At 31.1% G+C, this 23,435-nt stretch overlaps 2 protein-coding genes across 21 annotated transcripts in view; one reads left to right on the forward strand and one right to left on the reverse strand.

Annotated features, from left to right (window-relative positions):
* LOC111044238 overlaps positions 1–23,435 on the reverse strand; it is a 126,093-nt gene that overhangs the window by 88,769 nt on the left and 13,889 nt on the right. The gene's annotated exons all lie outside the window — the stretch shown is intronic.
* The window catches only part of LOC111044241 (calcium-activated potassium channel slowpoke), a 166,493-nt gene that overhangs the window by 73,839 nt on the left and 69,219 nt on the right, over positions 1–23,435 (forward strand). For 5 of the 20 annotated variants that reach the window (XM_039422388.1, XM_039422391.1, XM_039422389.1 and 2 more), the window contains exons 7-14: positions 3,024–3,115; positions 6,763–6,873; positions 9,638–9,743; positions 12,015–12,167; positions 13,501–13,656; positions 15,431–15,561; positions 22,336–22,491; positions 23,302–23,378. In XM_039422388.1, the coding sequence (XP_039278322.1) occupies positions 3,024–3,115; positions 6,763–6,873; positions 9,638–9,743; positions 12,015–12,167; positions 13,501–13,656; positions 15,431–15,561; positions 22,336–22,491; positions 23,302–23,378 (982 nt within the window). Of the gene's footprint in view, positions 1–3,023; positions 3,116–6,762; positions 6,874–8,445; positions 8,552–9,637; positions 9,744–12,014; positions 12,168–13,500; positions 13,657–15,430; positions 15,562–17,847; positions 17,961–22,335; positions 22,492–23,301; positions 23,379–23,435 lie in introns of all 20 variants that reach the window. The other 15 variants (XM_039422393.1, XM_039422395.1, XM_039422401.1 and 12 more) reach the window with 5 other exon arrangements.

Consider the following 23,435-nt stretch of genomic DNA (forward strand, 5'->3'; position numbering starts at 1 on the left):
ATTATCACAGTGGTTATGAGCCCTTTTGTTTGCTCTTTTTATTATTATAATTATATTCTGGTTTTACCTTTATTGCATATTGAGAGTGATTTGATCAGAGATAACAAAGAGTGACTGAGTGACAACCGACTCACTAGATTTATCCATCATTTTAACGCTTGAAACTCTATATTTTGAACAATTTTGTATCCTAGATGAGAGACACTGTACAAAAAATTAAAGACTGGTATTTCCATCATCTGGAAAATTATAAAAAAATTCTTGTGTTGAAATAATCTTGTAAAATATTTAAATAGGCTAGACAATACCAATTAATGAATGAATTTTCTGCATTAGAAGTGATGTTGTGATATCTCCTTACCTTTTCAGGCTAGAAAAATTATTTATTAAAATTTATATGTTATCTTCAATCACTCATTCTTGAACAATATTCTTTATCCAAATTGAAACAAGTTTACATGAGATGCGTTCGTTCACTATTCAGCAATCTTTATATGGATTTTATCGATCTTAATGAATCTACTAATTATATCTCTTTCAGCAAAGTTTAATTTCAAATCTTTAAACTATCATGCTTTAAACAATTCGCACATAAATCTTGACATAGTGATTTAGTGGAAGGAAGTGAATCGTGGCCTTACATTGATTGGCCATGATTTCTATCATTTTATAAATAGACTAGGAAAATCAAAACCGGTAAACATTATATCGATCTACTCCAATTATTTTTAAGGGCCAAAACTTTTATTGTATATGTAGCGTGAAAAGAATATGTATCAAAGCATATGCAATGATGAGAAAATCAACTATTCATTGTCCAATATTGGAATTCTTTAGATGAATCATTCTTGAAAAAACTTCACTTATGTTTTAATTTCAACTCAGGTTAGTAAAGTAGTTCAAATAATCAGCTTATTATCGATTAATTGAATTTTTGTGATGTTTTTACATTATTTCACACACCTTATACTGAATATCTTCAAACTTGAAATTTGTTTCTAGTTTATTTGCAAAACTCATACTATTACTATGATTATAAAATTTTCTCTGTAATACTTGACACACCAGCTTTTGGAAATACCAAGCAAGCTATTCAATAATTCACTCCAGTATTTCCAGCCAGGTTTCTTGGTGGCATGTATTAGTTTCAGTTGTTTGTCTTTGATTAGTTTAGGAAAAGCAGAGCAAACGAGCTCTCATAGATTTTAGAAGGCTGTGAATGAATTATCCTCTATTTTTACAATTTTATTGAACCTGTAGTTCGATTATGCACCAGCTTCATATGAAATGATATGTTTAAGTGATGTAAATTGATTTTATAGTTATCAGTTTCCATTAGAGCTGAAGATATCATCACTCCAAACATTTCATCGGTACTGTCATCCTTTATTTGGATCTTGTAACTCATCTACATGAATCACAATCCATTTTATAATGTCAAATTTCAAATATTATCTGCTTTATCATTTCAAACTTACCAACTTGACATGTTAACTATATATTTACATCGAGAGTGTACATAATTTCTCCATGTCTAGCTTATTTATTCATTACTGCATGATTTTATAATTTAATTACATCCGAACGAAAGCTCTGAACTCAATATTTCTCTCAAGGGGGAATTATAGTAACTGCCAAAAGTAGGATATTCATTTTTCGGGACACCCATCGACTCCATGTTTCTCAACCATTTCTTATGATATTTTTTCTTATTCTACTCACAATAACATTCAGACTTTTCACACTTGAAAACAATTTTGAAATCACAAAATCAAATCAATATTCAACCAGAGTACTTTTAATTGCAATATGAAATTCTGGACCCCATTTATTTTATTCTTATGGAAAATATCATGTCGTTCATCTGATCTTAGATTGATCCCCGTTCCTTTAAAGATTCAAAATAGATATTTTGTTGAGAAATAAACTAATAGGCCTATCAGGGTTTTAAAACCAATAATATGGATTGGCCAGCAATGTGGCAAATTTAATCAATGAAAATATTTCAATAGGCATGTGAACCATCCCGAGAAGCCATAATTTTACATGCTTCCATTTGTGTGCTCTAATAGGCAATTCAAATCAATTACCTACAAAACAAAACTAAATTTTCATTTACAACGAATCCTTCCACTAACTTATTACCTTGAAATCAAACTCTAAAAGGAAGCCTAATTACCACCTAAACCTGGATTGTGAAACCTTTATCAGTTATCATTGTTTAATCCTATTCATTATATCCTTGTCACAGAATTCATTCGAGCTTGTTTTTTTTTTTTAATTTATTCTTAGTTTTTATTTTTTTCGTTGTAAATATAAAACAATTTTCTATTGAAACATGGCACCAAGAAACATTGGCTCATTCTGTAGACTACATTTACTCTAACATTGAGAATGCTTGAACAATCTCTCTAAACATTTATTATACTCGCATAATAATTTAATATATATTATATATGCTATTTAGGTGTAACATTGCCCTTAATGAGCGACAGTGTGTGAGGTGTGTATTCATTCAGAACTGTGTTTGTTCAGTTTTTCAAAACTATAACACAGCCATAGTTTCTTTTGGTGTTGTGTTTAATATTTTATTCATTTGTCTTGTTTGCTGTGTATAAGTTTGTAATTTTGTTTTTTGTTGAACATTATCGGTTTGATTTTGTTAATTTTTTCAATTTATTTCAAAGAACGATTGGAACATTTCTATTTTCAAGTGTGAAAATTCTGTTGGAAGTATCCTCAGTTATTTTATTTCTGTTCCATTGGAAAGATAAATAATTGAAAATTGCGCGCGACAGATCGACTTTTCAGTTGGAAATGCTTCCTTCTCCTTGAATCCAACCTCGAGTATTCTACTCTGCCTACCCCTCCAACCCCTCACCTGGCACACAATTTCACAACATTCAATAATAACATTTGAAGAAAAATAAATGTTAATCTAAAGACAAGTTGTAAAGGTGGAACAATGTCTAGTGTGATTTTATTTTTGTTTGTTTGCGCGCGTTACTGTGCCACACGCATAGGCGATATTCGCAAGTTGCATTCCTGAAATCATAGACCTGATTGGGACTAGGCCCAAGTATGGAGGCACTCTGAAGAATGAACGAGGACGAAGGTAACAAGTCAATAACCTGTTATCTGTGTTATACAATTATTTTTTGGACTGAACCTTGAGCCCCAACCCCTATCTCCTAATCATCAGCTTAAAGTCATCCTTAGACCCTAAACATGTCAAAAACTTGCTGTTTTTCTATTATCGTTTATTACATTTTGGTGTTACGTTAGTTTAATCTACTTGTTTCTCCCATCTCATGCTACTGTTCTGTCTATTCCATGTCTGATCTTGAATTTTCTTAGAAGTAACCTATCAATTCCAAGTCAAACGACTTCTTTCAATAGATTTAAATATTGGATGTTCATGGACATAATGTCTATTTCTCGATAGCCCCACCCAACTCATCTCAAATCCTTGGAAACCTTGCATGTTACTGAAATGTATCCATGTTCCTAATCAATATTTTTGAAAACTCAAACAATAATTCAATTTTACTTCTATAAGTGTGGTCTGTCAAGTCATCTTTCATAATGTGGTACATTCAAATCTTGAAAAAAATTTATTCATGAAATCTCATAGGATTCAATGCTTCCTAACCACTCGAATATAGTTTTCAGGTACAAATTTCAATTATAGGTAACACTGACTCAATTTGTGAAATGAAAGTTACCCAACCAGTTCCATTTCAGCCATTTCATTTTTCAATTTTGCTAGAATGGTGTGATTTATCTAAAAGTAAACTACAAATCCCTCTTCATAAATAATAAGATTATTATAATCCAACCCTTTTGGAGGATTAGGGATTAGTAGAATATATTTTGTCAATTCATAAAGACTATTCGTACTTGATATTTTTGACAAGAGTATTCGTTAGTCAGTGATGAGCTCCCATCAAATTCCAAATAATAATTAATCTCACATATAGGGCAATTTTATTATGACTAGTAGGTACATTCTACTCACAAATGACTATTCCGATGTGAGAGATATTCATTCTCATTTCAAGTAGTAAGAAATTATAGTTGTAATAATTGATCATTTCATTGTAAATTGAAAATAGTAAAGAATAATATAGGACTATAATATTAAACATTTTCTATTATGTACAAAAGTTTTTAAAGTTCATATACTTTGTATAATATTATTAAAAGTTGAAAATGATGTAGGTAATGAATTGAATTGCAAGAATTAAGACTCTCTCACTCATTCCTGTAAATGTAAATGTAGGTGGTAGCTTTAGAAATTGAACAACGATTTATTATCAATAGAGCTCTATGGAAATCTATAATTTGTAGAATTATCTAAATTTATTCAAATTGAACAGCGCTTCAATATTAAACCTTATTACTATACTTGAATTTAACAGATTCCAATAAGTACTACCGCTTTCCTGAACCTGTATCACTTGGCATGTGGTGAAGCACTTTTAGATCAACTTATTGATTTTTATCAAATATCAGAAAAATCTTGCATGTACACCTTCTAGTTCAGAAATAAGCATGGAGGATCACAATGGTGTTAATAATAATTCAAAATATACTTTATTCTCAATACATTTTTTACCATAAAAATTTGTAAGGAATCTATCTCTGAAATATTCGATGTAATTATCTGTACATTATTCGTCTACTAGACAAGGTTTACTATCTTTTCTTGTTCTAGTTACCTACCATTATTGGTACTATATACTGAACATATTTATATCAAACAAATATTCTATATTACTCCCAATAAGGACTACTTCTTCTAAATTCATCGTAAGTTAATAATATAGTTGATCATTACCCGCTTGCATCGTCATTTGTGTTTGATTTCCCATTCATAAGCCACAGATTCATTAAGACTCATAGAAGATCTGAGCAAGCTTTTTCAATTTGTCTACTTTTATCTACTTATTTACCTACCTACTCAACTACTAATGAACTATTGAACTTGTCTTCTCTTGTTGAACTATCACTTTCAGTAATAGGCCAACTTGGATCTCCTTTATCGATAGTACCCATTGTGTTTGATGTCTTAGACCTCTCGAAATAGAAATGAATCATCAAAAATTATTTTCCACTGTTAATCCTCAAATTTAGTCATTTTTGGTAGTTCCAATTTCTTTGAAATAATTTTCTTGAAGACGTGTGAAGTCTGCTCTAAAACTAAACTTTGCATGAAAAAACTGCGCATGTATGCGCATAGATTTGCCTGATCTTGGATTGCACTGATCTTTAGAATTTTAGCAGTTCTAGAAATAATTCAATTCAATCACTAGCAGAATTAGCAAGAATGCACCCTAGATCACATTGTTTTTCCATGCTTGTTTTCATGCGATAGATTGACCTCTAATAATGATAATTCACAAGTTTTTCACTACAGGTTCATGCAGGTACTTTAATATCACAATAATTAATTTTTTAATGGATGCTTTTCTCTTTGAAAAGTTGATATGGGGTTAAATATTCATATCCTCCATCTAAGCAGATTTTGTGCTTTTCATGGAGATGATAATAATTTGATTGTTGCCAAACTCGATAAGAAGAGCTTTTTTCTGCTGCCTCTTTTATTAGAGAGAATCCAAAGAGCTCACTAAAGACCTCCAAAGCCAAAAATATCGAATTTTCCAAATTACGTATCCATAGTGTTGTGATCATTGAAAATAATTAAGATTTATTCAAATAACAATCTTCTCAAACATTCGCCTAGAGTCAAGTACCAATTCTAGAAATCATTCTGTGTCTCATCTAGAGTTCAGTATACTTTTCAAATGAACTTAGAAAATAAAAGTTTTATAAAAAACATAAAGTCACTTTAAAAGCTACTCATTCGTTTGATTCAATTGAATGATTTTCCAAGCCGTTGCCTTGTCGTATTGTTGATAGATACTCTTTTTACTGTCTATACATTATTCTTTTTTAAGAATTTCAATATCAATTAAAAACAATTTGAATTGCAAGTTCTTAATATCCGTGAGTTGGATGAAATCAAAAAGTGACGTCGTTGGTCGATGTTGAGAGTGTCGCTCACCTCTTGTTTTAACCAATATTTTCAATCCTCCACATCTGCTTTTGCATAGAAAGTATTTTTTAAAAATAACCTTCTTAATTTATACAATATCAGTTGTATTTACATTTCAAACAAACTATTTTTATACATTCAAAGAATAGATTGTTCATAAGAGAACATATGTAGGTAGTAAAATTCAATGTGAAAAATTATTACTCCCATAATTCAAAACATGTGAGGCTGGAAAGTTAGAACAACAATCGAGCATCTCTTAGAAACCAGTGACATCAATGAAAGCTTAATAAAATATGAATCTTCCAAAATGTTTGGGCTGTAACTTAAACGGTCGATGCCACCGTACACTGCTGTAGGTGTGTGCTATCTGATGTTAGTGACGCAACTTATTTGCTGAATACCTGCTTTCCAGGACATAAACCGCTTCAGAATATCATAACAGCTAAATGAAGTTTCAGGATTATAGGACTGAGTTATAAAAAACTTAAAATAAGCGAATTGGCTAAATCAAGGGTGAGCCAACTGTCGACCAATGACGGATCCTTAATCTTTTTCAAAGAATTCCAATGTTAAATTAATGACAATATGAATTACAAGTTTTCAATAATTTCGGATAAATTTTAATTAATATTGAATGCTGTAAGTATATTGTATGAGTTTATATTAATGAAAATACTAATTAATTTCATTTCGTTTTGTAGGCACATCGTAGTTTGCGGTCATATAACATACGAATCAGTTTCACATTTTCTAAAAGATTTTTTACATGAAGATCGAGAGGATGTAGATGTTGAAGTTGTTTTTCTACATAGGTAAGTGTTGAATTTTCCATTGAACTTCATTTGCCAAACTTGAAATTATCATAAAATTCCATTACAGATTACAAACTTGATAAAAATATTTAAATCATTAAATCATTTTATAGCATTTTTAGAAAACTTTTATCGTCTTGAAAGCACCTGTTTATCAGCATGTGCTGAAAAACCTACGTTCAGCAGAATCTTAAATTATTGTATTTTTCATTTCCAATACATTGATTTTTTTTAATTTTTTTGGTGATTTTTTGAGGCTGAAGTCTTGTAACTAACAGTTTATATATTGATCCACAATATTTAGTTATTATTACTATATATAATTATAATGTGAAGTCATACTTAATAAAAAAATATATATTTATTCTAGGCGTGTAGATGTGAGTAATTTTTTTCAGAAGAACCAATTATGTTTGGCAGATTGTGCTGCTATATCAATTTTGGAAACATAAACAATTATTTGTTTAAATAAATCTTTTCGGGTGAATAAATGTGGGAATCAATTTGGTGAAAAGTTAAAACCCTGGAGGTTGGATGAACTGCAACATAATTGATGATTCTTTCAAAGACTGGAATTGAATATGGATTAATTCTATCCATTGTTTTTTCTCTAACAAGTGAACTGGTCTATTTTAGCGTTGTCAAAAAGGCATTTCATTCCAGAGTGCTTTAAATAGACTCTTATCAATACTTACTAATTCGAACAAGAATGAGTAAATCAATTGAACTTATGTACAATAGAAAAAACATTCGTCGGTTCTCTGGAACTCGTAAAATGAAAATAATCATTCAGTAAGGATCAACTCTAGATAAAAGTAGAAAATAACATTTCATATTAAGAATTATAAAAAATCTTATAATTATCCAGCAAAATTAGATTAAACTTCATTCTTCAAATTGAATTATATATCTAAATTATTATTTTTTCAATAGGCCTACCTCGAAATTCCATACAAAATAAAAATCCATTTATATTTTAAAAATTGAATTAGAAGTAATAGTTATTGTACATGTTATTTTAAACTTGTGAAATCGTTTTCAGATTGGATCTCTAATATTAATCAAATATCTATTATTCTAGTGGTTGTCCTTGTTGGCTAAGTTGGTTGGCACCCAATTCGAATTATAGATACTGTGCAACGTTTTCAATCTCTTGTTGAATCACGAATAACCAAAATAAAATCAATCTTCATACAAATTGAACTCTCCCATCCTTCCTTCAATATGCAGACCATTAATAAAGTTGAGTGTGTTCTATAGTCCCATGCCCAGTTATAGATACAAGTTTGTTAAAACCCTAGTTGAATAATAGAAACTTATTTTTCCTTCTCCCATTATTGAATCTTCTCCACCTGTTTAGGATGAGAAAACTCTAGTCTTTATCGTTAAGATGTGAACATAACTAACTTATCATCACTTGCCACTTATTGAATAGACCATACTTGTCATCCCTAGCATAGTGTTTTGTGTGTGTGTGAACCTTCTGAACCTGTCGGTAGTCTAGGCTAACTGATGAGTTAGTTAGTTAGTCCCTGATGTTAGTTAGGTGTCCTGAGCTGATTGATCTTTCAGAAAGGAGCCGGATTTGGAGCTAGAAGGTCTCCTGAAGCGGCACTACACGACCGTCGAATTTTTTCAGGGAACCATGATGAATGCCGTAGATCTAGAACGAGTGAAGGTAACGCGGTAGTAACGCATCGACCGCTACCAAAATTCAATCATCTATAGTTCGATTTTGCTCCTCCCTTATTAGAATAGAATAGTGGTTCATATTAGTTTCAAGCTCTTGTTTGTCGCTTTTAGATCTAGAGCACTTCTGTTGTCACTTCATTATATCACCTCATTCAATATTCATTTCAGTTACCTAACTTAGAAAGTAATGTTTTACTAAGAATAGAATAAGTGCCACAATTTTTCTTAATTCAGTGCTTCAATGTATAGGCTGGCTAAGTCCATGCGGGTTTTATTTCAACCTATAACTTATTATTTTTCATGTACGGGAATATTATTTATTTATTCATTTGATCATTCATAATTATAAACTTAGAGAAAAGTACCACAGGCTAACTTACGCCCAAAACGGTTCCAATTCTAATTTTTACAACAGTCCAAATGTAGCTAGAGGTTATGTGTCACTTCAAAATTCTTCAATTACACACTCAATTTACAATCCATAAACACAAAAATCATTTTTAAATTGAAAAAATACTTCTAAATTGAATTAAATTAATTACAAGTAATTGGAACTATAATAATTACAATAATTGGATCATTCAAATAACAAATTTGTCATTTAATTTCATCACCAAGAATTGAAATAATATCTCACCAGTGTATTACCAACGATACCAGTATGATTACATTGCAAAATAACAGTTTTGAAGTAGCTAAGGTTGCAATTTAATAAGAAGTCATATTTGAAAAGACTACTGGCTTTGTAAATTAATGTAAATAGAATCATAGGTTCATGAATTTTACCAATTTTATGTATTCTCACGAATTTCTGGCATGATCTATTGAAGTGACAACTTGAAAATATTCATCATCAGATGCATGGTTTATTGATTTCCAATTCACTGTATCTAGGCTGATTTATAATTTTTCTCAAGTTTATATGATTAGGTGGGTTCCTCTATGGTAGGTATAAACTGTTGAATGTCATGCAAATATTGTACCTAGCAAAGTGCACTTATCACTCGATTACTGTTATTATTTATTTCTTTTTTGAAATTATTTATTCTTTTAAACACACATTCCTATTCAGGAAGCCCCCCGACCTTGAGCTGGAAGGACTCTTCAAAAGACATTTTACAACAGTTGAATTCTTTCAAGGCTCCATTATGAATCCTATTGACCTTCAACGGGTAAAGGTAAGAGGTTAAAGGTTGCTCACTCTATCTCTAACGAATGGCTTGTGTTTACCCATTGACACTACTAACATTGTACATAACTTCCCAACATATACAGTATGTAGTGACACTCATCACCTCCTCTACTTGCTCAATACTAGAGAGAATATTTCACAAGATTCAAATTCAGTACTATTTCGAATAAGAGAATGATACTATTATCTAAAACATATTTGAAAATTGCAGATTTTTCCTCACTCCCATTCAATGACTTATCTTTCTGGTGACTCTTATAAAAGTCGAATGTTACATATTTCATGCACGACTGTTTCAATTAATACAAAACTAGGTCAGTCCTGATTCCTTGCTCTTCGTTGTGGGCATTAGAAATAATTTATTGTTTTCTGAATTTTGAAAACTAATAATATAATTTTAAATATTGTTTTTAGAGAGGTCATTCAACTCTTCCATAATAAGTTAATAACGCGTTATCTTTCTCTTATAACTAGATAATTCCAATCATTGTGCTCTATCTGAGTTGGTCTCAACGTACAACTGAAGGTGATGTCATGAGCATTGAAATTCAAGTTCTGCATAAATAAAACTATTCAAATAGAACAAGACAACACATTGTGTTATAATTTTATTTTAATGTTAATTATTTGTTGAATTTTAATAAGATTCGGTATTATTTGTTCAAAACTTTCAGTTCAACAATCATTTGTTCAGCTCAATCATCTGTATCCAGCCCAACTTATAATTTTCCCAATTCATTTGTTCAACTCGAATAAAATAATATATTCCTGTTCTTTCTGCTTTTGTGCTGCAGAATTCAGAAGAAACAATTCCATCGTAAAAACGTGCTAGAGTATCATAGGAAACCGATCACATTTTCTATTGTACAGTAGAACAAGTTATGGAATCTCAGACTGACATCAATGAACCCAGTCTACTTCTACACAAAGCAAAAGGATGTGTTTTTCAACTCTAATTTCCAATTCAAGTCTAGTTGAGATGAATCCATAACTTTATTGTTATCAATATATCACTTTTAATAAATGTTATCGTTTTATATTTAGATTGGCAATTCATATCAGAAAACTCTTTGATTCATCATTAATATATGTTGACTTCTCCTTCTCCACCCTTTGCAACCTCAACCTTATCTTCCAAATGTTAAATTCAACCTCGCCAGTAAAGCTTCATTATTATGGTGTGTCTTAATAATGGTAAGTCACTTGACAGAACTTACCATTCTATTTTACTTTCTTGAATTAATTTTTTAGATGATAACATATTGTTCAAATAAATTATGCAACTGAATTACTCAATCGTGCTTTTTCTATTGACAGTTCTGCTTTTTTTGTAATGCGTTTATTTCACTTTACCATTTTTCAGTTACCTTATTATTTTATTGAAGCATGTTTGTCTCATAATTTAATATCGGCATCATATGAGATTATAGTTGATGTACCGTTATTACATTAAATCCCATGTCATTGTATGCGACTAGATTTTCTAAACTTCTTTAGATGTCACATTTATTTTGGAAAAAAATGTAGAAATATATTCATGCCCTAGTTATTTTTGAGGCTATTAAGCTGTAACATATACAGTATTTCTTTTATTATGCAATTTGATATTTTCAATTGTATGTTGATGTAAACTGATAGGAATAAAATCTATCTTATTCTAACATTAGCAAATTATTTCAGCAACTGAATCACTAGCACATGCTCCAAAGCGGCGTTGATAATTGTTCAGAAATTTTGCTAATTATTTTGAGCTCTTTAATTCATTCTTGATAGTGGTTGTGAACAATTTAACTTGAATACAGCAGTTATTATAATAAGTATTCTGTTATTCATTTTTTCAATGTGTAGTGCATGAGATTGACAATTTTAGCCCTAGAGAGGAAGTTTTGAATCAACAATTCATTGAAGCTTTTCTGAATATTGTATTGCATGATTTAGAGCGGCTAAGATTGAATGTAAAATTAACTGAATTAATTTATATTAAGTTTAAAGAAGACATAAAATAAATTCAACCTGAAAACTGTTATGGATACTGTATCATACCTATTTCTAAACAAAGGAATTAGATAAAAGAAGAAGAGAATTAATTTAAAGAAGACAAAGTCAATCTAAAATACATTATGTATACTGTATTATGATACCTATTTCCAATCAAGGGAATTAAATAGATCTAATAACCTTGATTTCTGATAGCCTGCAACTTATTTTGTTTTGAAAATATTCTTAGTTTATATTTAATGTTGTATCATTTTGCCAGGTTCACGAAGCAGATGCCTGTTTGGTCCTTGCCAACAAGTATTGTCAAGATCCAGATGCTGAAGATGCAGCAAATATAATGAGAGTAATTTCGATAAAAAACTATTCGGACGATATTAGAGTTATAATTCAATTAATGCAGTACCATAATAAGGTAAATATAAATTACAATAATCTACAATTATTATTGAGACTATTGATAGTTGGCTGTAATATCAAAAATCATGATTTAATGCTTCCTGCAATCATTATTATTCACTTTCCTGGTACAAATAGCAGACTATTGTGAGGAATAGACTCACATGTAGAAAATAACTGATACCAATAATTTGAAGTATTATTTTTCTTTACTTTGGAAATGATGAATAAGCAGTATCGTTTTGGGCTCGTGTTCATCAATGCTATTTCAAACAACAACAACAACACTAGATACTCCTAATCTAGCTGTTGAGAACAATACATGTTTTAAACAGTTTTAAGGTGAACTGTCTGATTATTTTGATGCTCTTCTTGGTTAGTGATGCATTATAAAAGACAATTACACTTCTGTCTATCATTTGTATAAGAATAATCAAACTTAGTTTGATTTGCCCTGTGGTATTCGAATTGCTCTCTGGTTGGGACATAGTCAGTTTAGAAAAATATGTGGACCAGAGTGGTTCTTTGATATAGAGTGAGCTAGTCATATTTGAGAGTTTGATTTTTACTGGAAATTGGGCATAATTTTTGCCAACACAAACCAACGCAGTTCGGTTGGTCTGAAATTGTGTTGACGAAAATTTTGTTGTTTAGAAAGGAAAAGGTCTTGCTCTCAAAAAGGGCATAGTAAATGGGTCCGTAAATCTATGTGAAACCTCAAAGGATGTCAGAATAAGGTAATAAAGAAGCACCATAATTATTAGTTGTGCCTTAAGCGAGTAGCTCAAATTCTTATTTTATCACACCCAAAACTATCAAATTTATCAAATAATATTATTAATAGACCCATTATTATTAGAGTTATCCAATGTTATATGTTTATTGATCTAATAATATATGTATATGTTATATTCTTATAGAATCTCATTTTTATATTTTAAAAACATTAACACTTATTCTTGAGAAGCATCTGAGGTTCTATTTGTTAATTATCCACCAGATATTCATATTAATTTAGAATTTTAGGATATCTTTCCAGACCCCTTTCTTGATTTGGTTAAAGATATTAAAAACCTACACTATGTATAATCCATATACACTCAGACAAAATATACAAATTATTGTTATTATACAAATTTATTTCATCATAAATACAATTTAAAATTACAAATAAATCATAATACATTCAAAACAAAATAGAAAATTAATGTAGAAAAAGTTACATTTCATATTCATATATATATATATATATATCCCACATTTATTCAATTATTAATATTGAAACAATAATTATTATGATACAATTATTATGAATTTGTTTGTAAGCTGATATGAGTTTCTATTTTCAGGCTTATTTATTAAACATTCCATCTTGGGACTGGAAACAAGGAGATGATGTGATATGTCTAGCTGAATTAAAATTAGGTTTTATAGCACAAAGTTGTCTAGCGCCTGGATTCTCCACTATGATGGCCAACCTGTTTGCGATGAGATCTTTCAAAACGGTGAGTAGGCCTATGTCACTTCCAAGAAATTGGTATAAGATGATAGTTTCCCATTAAATTATTGGAAAGTTATTGGCTTCCGAAATTCTTTAATAAACTTGTATATTATGAAATAAACTTGTATACTGTTCAACTCCGAGAATCTACAGATTCAATTAAATGCATGTTCACATTTAGGCTATGGTTCAATTCAATTAGAACTCACTGGGCTACTAATATTACATTATACATTAAATATCAACTAATATCACATTATACATTATATATGAAATAAATATAATTTGATAGTAGCTTTCCGACTCATTTATGGTACAATTGATTTAAAATTCATTAAAATAATTAATGTGTAGACTACAACCTTAAGTGTTGATAATGTGAAATAACAAAATTGTGGAACTTGGCTCTGCGGATAATATTGGAATTACATTCAATGATATGATAAATTAGACACTTTTCAGGAGTTCATTTCAATATCAATTTGAATGTCATCCCGCAGTTACTCTTTTTTTAAAACTGTTATGAACATTTGTAAATTATTGTTAACCGAGAAAATTTCTGACATAACTTTCACAATAGTTTCCACGGAACTCGAAAATACATTTCAATCTGCAAATGGAAATGAGGATAGAGACTTCCTAATCATTATTATGGCCTATTCTAGTGGACCTGGATGTGTTGAAGTTTAAAATTTTAAATCTCTTATGAACATCGACTGCAGCTGATTCTTAATCCTGCTTAATTTTTTTTAAGATTACAGTAGAACTTGTTTTAAGGCAAATGCACCAACTACTTTCAACGCTAAATTACGATTACATTAATCAATGGTCGCATTTATTATAATGTTTTTCATTCCTGGCTTAAAAAAACTCATCTCAAATTAAACAGAGTCTAAGGCGACCAAGAAAGCTGAAAACCTTTCAAGCAAGAAACGTATTTGCTTAACTGTAGGGCATTTATCGACATCATAATGTTTCAGTACCAATTTCTGTATACATACTTTGCATTATGCAATAGTTTGTAAAAATGAAATTATTCTATAATTTCATAACTGAAGTATTGAACATCAACTCCACTCGATGAATAAATAAATTTAGTATACCATAATTGAACAATGCGTTCTTAGATTTTTGATGTTTAGTTTCTTAGACTTGGATTATTGGAGTACTGTTGTAATATATATTATTGTCTTTGTTCTCTGCAAGAAGTTATTTAGTGATCCTAGGTCTCATTATAATTGCAACTTCATTACTTCGACTATTTAAATATTTTAACTATCTCACATCATTCCAATAGATGTTTCTGACGCATTATTTCATTACTATCTCCTGTTATGGGAAAATCAAATATCATTGCTTTTAAAAAGCAGTTGAGTTACGATAAGCTCTGCTAGTAAATAATAATGATGTTGTCTTTCCTGTCGGTCAGTGCAAAACATATTGCAGAGCCCATCGCACTACTCTATTCTCCTATTGAGCCGCTACCATTTCAAACATATTCTCGTGACTAGACGAGAAATCAAATATTTTCATAATAGGAAGTAACATTGAAAGAAAAAGTCACAAACAAGAGTTGTATGAAACCTTCAATAATAGTTTATAGTGATTCAACTAGTATTGTTGATCATTGAAATAGACACATGTTTGCAAGGCGTGAGTGGACACTTCTTTTCTGGGAAAATTATTTCATGTCCATGGAGTAATCGATGTGTGATTGGTGATAATTCTTGTGAACTAATAATTGTTGGGAGTGGTACATTTGGAAAGAGTTGTTGTAGAATGCGAGATGCGCGCTAGCGGTGGATTTACAGGCGTGGCAGAACGATTACCTCCGTGGTACTGGAATGGAGATGTACACTGAGTCACTCAGTCCAACATTTATTGGCATGCCATTTGCACAAGCCACCGAGTAAGTCAACTCATCACCGAAACACCGAATTGCAACTCAGCTTGCAATTGATTGTGTCCATCTCAACAAAGAAACTGATTCATGCCGCTGCTGCTGCTCAACTTGTTCTTTGAGCTTTCAAATTTACAGTTATTGTCAAATTACAATAAACTTTTAATTATTAAAGTACTGGTAAAATCTGGTCATTCGTATAGTATGAAACTCCATGGAAATGATTTGCAACGATGAACAAATTTATCGATATTATTAAACATAGGCTACATTTTTTCTATCGAATTGTAAAACTATTTAGTATCATATCCGGATATCCCTAGAGAAATTGATCGCAAATCGATCATCCAAAAAGAGATCAAGAGTCTGATAAAAAAATCACAATTGATATGCATTAAGTGAAGTTTATTTAATGAAATCCTTCTGTGAGACATGAGTTGATAACTATCATAACAATATAATATTGTAATCTTAATCGCATTCACTCCATAACTAATTCCTACCAATAGTATTTTGTAATTCATTCAATAATCATATAAAAATCCTGGTTATAACATTTAGAATCGGATCTGAATTATAAATTTATCTTTAACACTTTGATGTATCAGCATTCTGTTAGTTTCCTATATCGATTTTTATGCTTACTTATTCTTGGACACAGATTATGTGAGTGGGCATCCCTGACTTTTGAAATATCACATTTAGGAAGTTGGTTCAGATTTGTACTCTAGACGGGTGACCACTTGTTTTGGGCACGCATAATAAATAATATATAATCAAATACCATAAGTAGAATACTGAAATAATAAATTATTCGAAAAGCTTCCATTCCTTATTTTCAGTTAAAACTAACTTTTTATCATAAATCAATTAAAATTATTTTGTCCAAAATTGTTAGCATTAAGTTATCAAGTGGCAGTGTTGATTTGCTCACTACATGAATGACCGCAGTGCAGTGCAGTGCAATGAATCAGTTTCTGGTGAACGGCATGCACTGTTGTCACGCCAAGTTATTAAGATGTTGTGTTGTGACACTTTCACACTCCTCTTTCTTGTGTACTGTCGCAATCTATCATTTTACTGTTCACACATTTTGTTGATAAATCCTCTTCCCCTCCCCTCCCCACCATCGTCTTCTTTGTTTCTCCTTCCATTTGCGTGCTCTGTCTGATCTGCTTCTAAAAAGCTTGAGATATACATATGATTTTAAACTACTTCATGTACAGAGTGTCCCTTAAAAGCTTCGCGATTTTACCAACTCTTCATTCTACATACGAAAACAAACTGAAAATTGTCTTGAAAAAATGTTTTTTTCATCGTTTTCCTGCTGGTTATTCTCAAATTTTCTCAAGAGTTCATATCTCGTGAACTGCTTAAATTTCCCCATGAATTTTTACATGTCTACTGTAAAGTAGATTTTATAAAACCAATGTTACTGCAAAAGCTATGATATTTCCTGTTTGAGAAAAATTATGCCTGATCAACCAAAATATGGTTCATAAATGAACTGACTGATGAATGCTGAAAAACAATTTTTTCAGGGTAATTCTTCAACCAACCAAGAATTATTTAAGCTACCTGGTCATAAGATATACTAGTTATCTCTGTTATTTATCTAGAATTTTTCTCAATCAGACTATCTTTTCGGAATCAATAATTTATTTATATGAAACATGATTTAGAGATAATAGTTTGAAACATAAATGATGAGATATTGCTCTCAGATTTTATCAATAAAAATGAAAAATATTAATGAATAAGTCAAAACGAAGTGAAAATTGCTTATGTTTAACAAACTATTTGTTTGTCCATACAGAATAATATGGTTGTACTGAAGTTTTTTTTTGGATACTCTGTACGTATTACCATATTTAATAAGAGTTGAGCGCAACTCTTCTTTTATTTCCATAAGATCCTGAAATGCCGATTCCATATTTCATTCAGTTCAGGGTTTGTGGTCATACTCACCTGTTGTAAAATAGTGAATATTTAATTTTGCTTGATGTCCCAACTTTAATATTGTTCAAGAATTTCTTATTGAGATAGAGTGATGTAAATAGCATGTGCATAAATGTTGTCATGGATGAGGTTTTCACGTTTTTAACAATGTTCGATGGAGTTGGGTAGTGCTTAGTGGAGGTACCTTATGAATAACCTAAGCAACCACTTATCGGGGATGTACCTATTTCTATTAGAGGCAGAGCAGATGGACGGTTCATAATGGTATGGTGTAACAAAGTGGTTTGCTTTGCTTTGTAAGTGCTTAGTAAGTGAGAGGTGAATTGTGAATTTCAGTCGCCCGACACGCAAGCGTGGCAGAATGACTATCTGCAGGGTACAGGTTGCGAGATGTATACGGAAACCCTGTCTCCCTCTTTCACAGGAATGACATTTCCCCAGGCGAGCGAGTAAGTCCTTACCAGTGGTAGTAGTAGGCCTACCACCCCTACTTTGCCAGGATTCATCGAATCAGCCGTATTTCATTTACTCACACCATTTTTCTCATAGCATGTATCTAGAATTGGCGATAACTAACCGATTGAAACTAATCACATATTCTAGATATCATTCAAGTTCGAGTACCGTAGCCTAACAACAATTTTTATATTTTTCGAATCATTATCTCACTCTAGTTGATCACTTATCAATAATTCTGCATGAGCTGAATAATATTGAACTCTAGCTACTATTGTATTGAATCGATTCAAAGATTAGTTATGGTTATAAGTATAATTAGTTGCTAGTTGAAACCTCGACAATATAGGCTTGTGATTGATTAGTATTGTCAAAAAAATTAGAAAACAAGATATGGGTAGTTTTCTTACAGAAGTTCAGAGCTGAGTACATTGTTAGTATAGCATCTTTCAATGAACCGTATTAATGTAATTAGAATTATTAAAAAACAATTTAGATATTGGATCTATTGAAACTGTAGTAATATTAATCAAAGTATCTCAAATTAATTTATCCCATCATCATCACCTAGGCTTAAAATACTTCTAGAAAGTCGCCTTTGTAAAATAATAAAACAATGTTTATTCATGAACCATAATATGGGTTATTTGTTCTGGATAGAATGATGTACATATGTTATAAAGATTTAGTAATCTAATTTAAGGGCCCTGTTCTATGAAAGAAGTATGATGAGCCTGCTATCAACATCTGGATTGATTTCATCGAATTCTGAAAAATTAATGTGTGTAAAATGATATAGAATGAATGTTGACTCAGACAAGATAAGGGTAATTCCTTGAATAATTTCGTTACATAAGTAGATTGCTGTTATTGAATCTTAACAACCGGTCTTTCTACGGCTAGTAAACCACATTAATGTGATTCGAATTATAATACCATGTGGAAATACTCCCGTGTTATCGGATGGGAACGATTAAATGTTGGTCCCGGCTGAAATATGGACAGTCGTAAGGCTCATTGGTGGCTCAAATAATGATATATTAAGGCAGATGGAAACTTCCCTTAAGGGACTCTCCTCCACAAAAAGCCATACGAATTCACTTACTCGAACGATGAAAATACTGAAGAATGGATCTCGAATTAATCTAAATAATGAATTGTACAGCTATGTGTGGTAGGTAGTTATGTATGAAAAAAACAACTTTAAGATTTTTTACTATTCTACATAACATTGAAAAAAAATTATGAATTATTTTACACTATATTATAATATTATACGGTACAGTAAAATCATTGATACCTTTAAAATATGATGACTTAACAGTAAGGCTAGCCACTTACGACAGGAGATGCATGATGAAAATGTGTGTACACACATGTCGTCATTTGTGTCATCGCAGCAAAAGGCTTCGAACAAAAGTTGTTGAGGTTTGGTTCAGTTCATGATGAATATGTGTGTGTGTGGGGTGTGAGCATGATGAACATGTGCGTACACATGTTAGTCGCCAGCCTAACTCATGTTCAAATAGTGTTAGGATTGACTGTCAATTACAAATTATTCAACATACAGATAAAACATTCAAATTGTTATACTTAAAATCGATTTATAAGTCCTATGCTTTAGACATGTTTTTATAGTTGGGGTAAAAAAATAAAATGAATGAATTAATGAATAAAAAATCGAAGAAAATTATCACCTTCGTCTTAGGAACATTAGGCTACTAGAATTTCCCATCATAAAACCTTTTACATTCTATTTGAATGCAGAAAAATTGATAGTAGCCAACTTATATTGCTCAAAAGAGGTTTCTTATATTGTAAATTTCAAGACTAGTCTAGTGAAAAGAGGATATTTCAAGCCGATAATAATTTCCCACCCACAATATTCGTGAAATAAATATGTTTACTCATGAATTTGATAAACTTATTTAGATAATTCATCCGGTATTTTCATATTGTGTTTAATTTATTTGAACAGTGTTTCTCCATCGACTCGAGAAAGGCAACTTTCTTCAATATCCACATTGGATAATATTTCTCCTTATTCCATTAGAATAGTTTCATATCAATGCTTTCATGAAAAAGAGTTGATTGTATTTTTTTCCAAGTGGTATTAAAATGCATATATTCAGTGGTAGCCTAAATATCTCGATAATAAGTCTGTTAAATCGTTTTATATTTCACAAAAATCTTATCAATAATATATTTTCATTTAATATTTCATATTTTTCATAGTTCTTACTCACTCACCATCCTTTAAAATTAATTACTAGATTCACCTTACTGCACGAAATATCCATACAATCTATCTATTACCAATATCTGTTAACTTTACCATGAGTCTTGTTTGTATTCTGTACCATTTCCTTAGCTTCTCTCTTTTCAGCTTGTTCCAAGTAGAATTTGAATGTTTGTTGTAACCCTTTTCTCAGCAACATTGCATGGTGAAGTAAGCATGATCCAAAACTTTCTTGGCCATAGAACGCGATTAACTAATTCGATAATAATATTAATCTCTGTAAATAAGTGTTTGAGGAGTTAGCTAGCTTATTGTAGTGAACTTATTTGTACGTTATAAGGCTAGTGAAGTGGAAATTTTGGATATCTTTCAAAAACGGTAATTTTGAAAGTAGATTATTTTCAAGTGTCAATAGATGATTCAAAAAATCCTCATGACACACAATGATTCACATGAAGACTCAATATTATCGAATAGATCGTTTCAAATTGAAATTGGAATAATTGATCATTTCTGAAAACTCTGTCGAAAATGATGTCAAACTTTCAAGTAACGTAACAAAGCATTTCCCGAAACAGATAATCGCACATCATACGGCATTTCTGAGGTGTGCAGTTTACTAATGATGCTGTCATGAGAAAGTTCATATCTCTTTGAATATTTGAAAGTTTCTTTGTTTTTAAACGCTAATACTTTGTGGGTCTCTTTAGTGATCGAATATCAGCAACCTCCGAACCGGTTGTCAATATATATATGTACGCTGGTGCAAGTTTGAAAGGTATCCCTATTATCCCTCTCTTGGTAAACATTTTTTGTAAGCTCCTGTCAACAGTAGGATTGTTCCACTTAACTACAATAGAGTATATTGTTAATAGAGTATATTATGAATATTTTCTCCTATGTTTGGTTTTGAAACATCTAAATTTAAAAATCTACTTTGTGAAAATAATTAAGAACTGAAAATTGTGTGAAGTGAACAACTACAAGACTTGACCTATTTCGGACTATGTGTAACCTTATCTAAATTTGGGAGAGGAATAGCACAAGGTTACCTTATTTTTGCTCCCCCTATCATTTTTGATGATGTACATTGTATGAATCAATAAAGGATTTGAAAAATGCTGAGTTAGCCAGCATAAATGAATTTATTTCTTCTTCCAAAAAACTGGTTATTTTATGTCACATTACCCTTGGGCTGATGACCGTGCTCCTGTGTGTCTTTCAAAATAAAATCTAATAACGTTCAATTTCTATTTTTTATACTTTCCTATTAAATATTTGTGGATTTGATGGCATAAATAATTTTTTGAAAGATCGTCTGGTTATTTTTGAAAGTTGTTTGTTTTTTCTACCCTTGTAAATCGCCTATTCAACATTCTCACACTGTTTAAATAAGTATTGTATCAAAGGAGCATTTTGTGAAATTTATAACTCTAATCTACACCCACATAAATATCTCTAAACCAACATTTTCCAAATTTACAATTTGTGCAAATTACATCACGAGCAATTCAATTAACGCACTTCAAGCACGCTTTCAATGTTGGATATTCATGCACATGGTTGCAATAAAACATATTTATTTGAAAGATGTTTTGTTCTTGCTGGTATTTAATTTAGAATATTAAGATATCACCAGAATGTAAAAGTAATATACCGAATTTTTCTATGTTTGGCCGGGATTATTCTAGATAATCCTAGGGATTATTCTAGATAAGCCTACCATATATATTACATACAGTATATTCTAGGTATCATTGTAGACCGTTTTGATAATATAGCCTTTCATAATGGATATATGACAGTAATTTGAAATTGAATAGAATGATGACGTGGCGAAGTATGGACAGTAATATCCACTATAACTTTAACTACGAGTAATATTGATCAATCACTACTCTCAAAGTGATTAGAATCGGGCATAATTTTACAGAATTACGATTTGTTGAAGTTTTGTCATTGAAAGTAACATTGAAGCATAAAGTATTTTGAGAATCAAAGATAAATCATTCAGAAGTTTTTGATCGATTATGCGCTGATCTCTCAGTCTTTCAACTGTGACCAGTTATGATGTAATATAACTATAATGTAATTTCATTAAATAATTCGATACAATTATATGAATGCAGGCTGTGCTTCACGAAGTTGAAGCTGCTACTTCTGGCGATTGAAATCAAAGGAGAGGATGGAAGTGACAGCAAGATCTCAATCAATCCTCGGGGTGCCAAGATCTCCGCCAACACGCAAGGCTTTTTCATTGCTCAGTCGGCTGATGAGGTCAAAAGGTAAATAGAAATTCCTTCAAATTTAGTCATATTTCCTAATAAGGTCAAAAGGCATATGCTCCCTCAAATCTAGTCTAGTCTGATGAGGTCAAAAGAAAAATGTTCTATCAAATCTATTAATTATTTCTGATGAGGTCAAACCTAGTTAAACCTTCAAATCTAGTTATTTCTGCTAATGTGGTCAAAAGCGTACAAGATTAAAATGAATTTTTACTGGTCTAAACATAATAATATGCCTTCAAGTACTTTTTTCTGATGAGCTCAAAAGGTTGAATTAATTTTTTCCTTGATGAGGTCGAAAGGTTATCCACCATTTAATTTAGTTGTCTTCAACCAACCCCCCCCCCTATTCAAAACATTTGGTCAGTAGATATTATAAACACTAATGACTTTTGGCCCCCCTCCCCAAAAAATCTCAAGAGCGCAATCTGCGTTCAACCCCCGCCCCCCGCCTCACAACCGATCAGGTGCCCCTGATCATGAATCTCATTCACCATAGACTTGGAATTGCTGTCGATTTTCAAACTTAATTAAAAAAATATTTAAAAAAATAATTTTAAAGAACATGTTTAATCCCTTTAATTAGAGTTTCAACGATAAAATAATTTATTCCCTGTTTGATTTAGTTTTCGACGTTCCATAAATCAAAAATAAATGTTTCAAGTGACTGAATGTGGCTTTGTCAATATTTAATCTCTCTCACTATGCAACAAAAATCGTGATAATAATTTGTTTATTATTGACTATTCGTGACTGGGTTTGAAATGTGTTGTGGATTCATAAGTATCTACGAGTTTGTTTTTTTTCTAGAGCGTGGTTCTACTGTAAAGCATGCCATGAAGACATCAAGGATGAAACGCTCATCAAGAAATGCAAATGCAAAAACTGTGAGTGTCATAATATTTTATTCATTTATATATATTTCAATTATTATCTACCATTAT

Source organism: Nilaparvata lugens, chromosome 2, assembly GCF_014356525.2.
Source record: "Nilaparvata lugens isolate BPH chromosome 2, ASM1435652v1, whole genome shotgun sequence".
Taxonomy (NCBI): domain Eukaryota; kingdom Metazoa; phylum Arthropoda; class Insecta; order Hemiptera; family Delphacidae; genus Nilaparvata; species Nilaparvata lugens.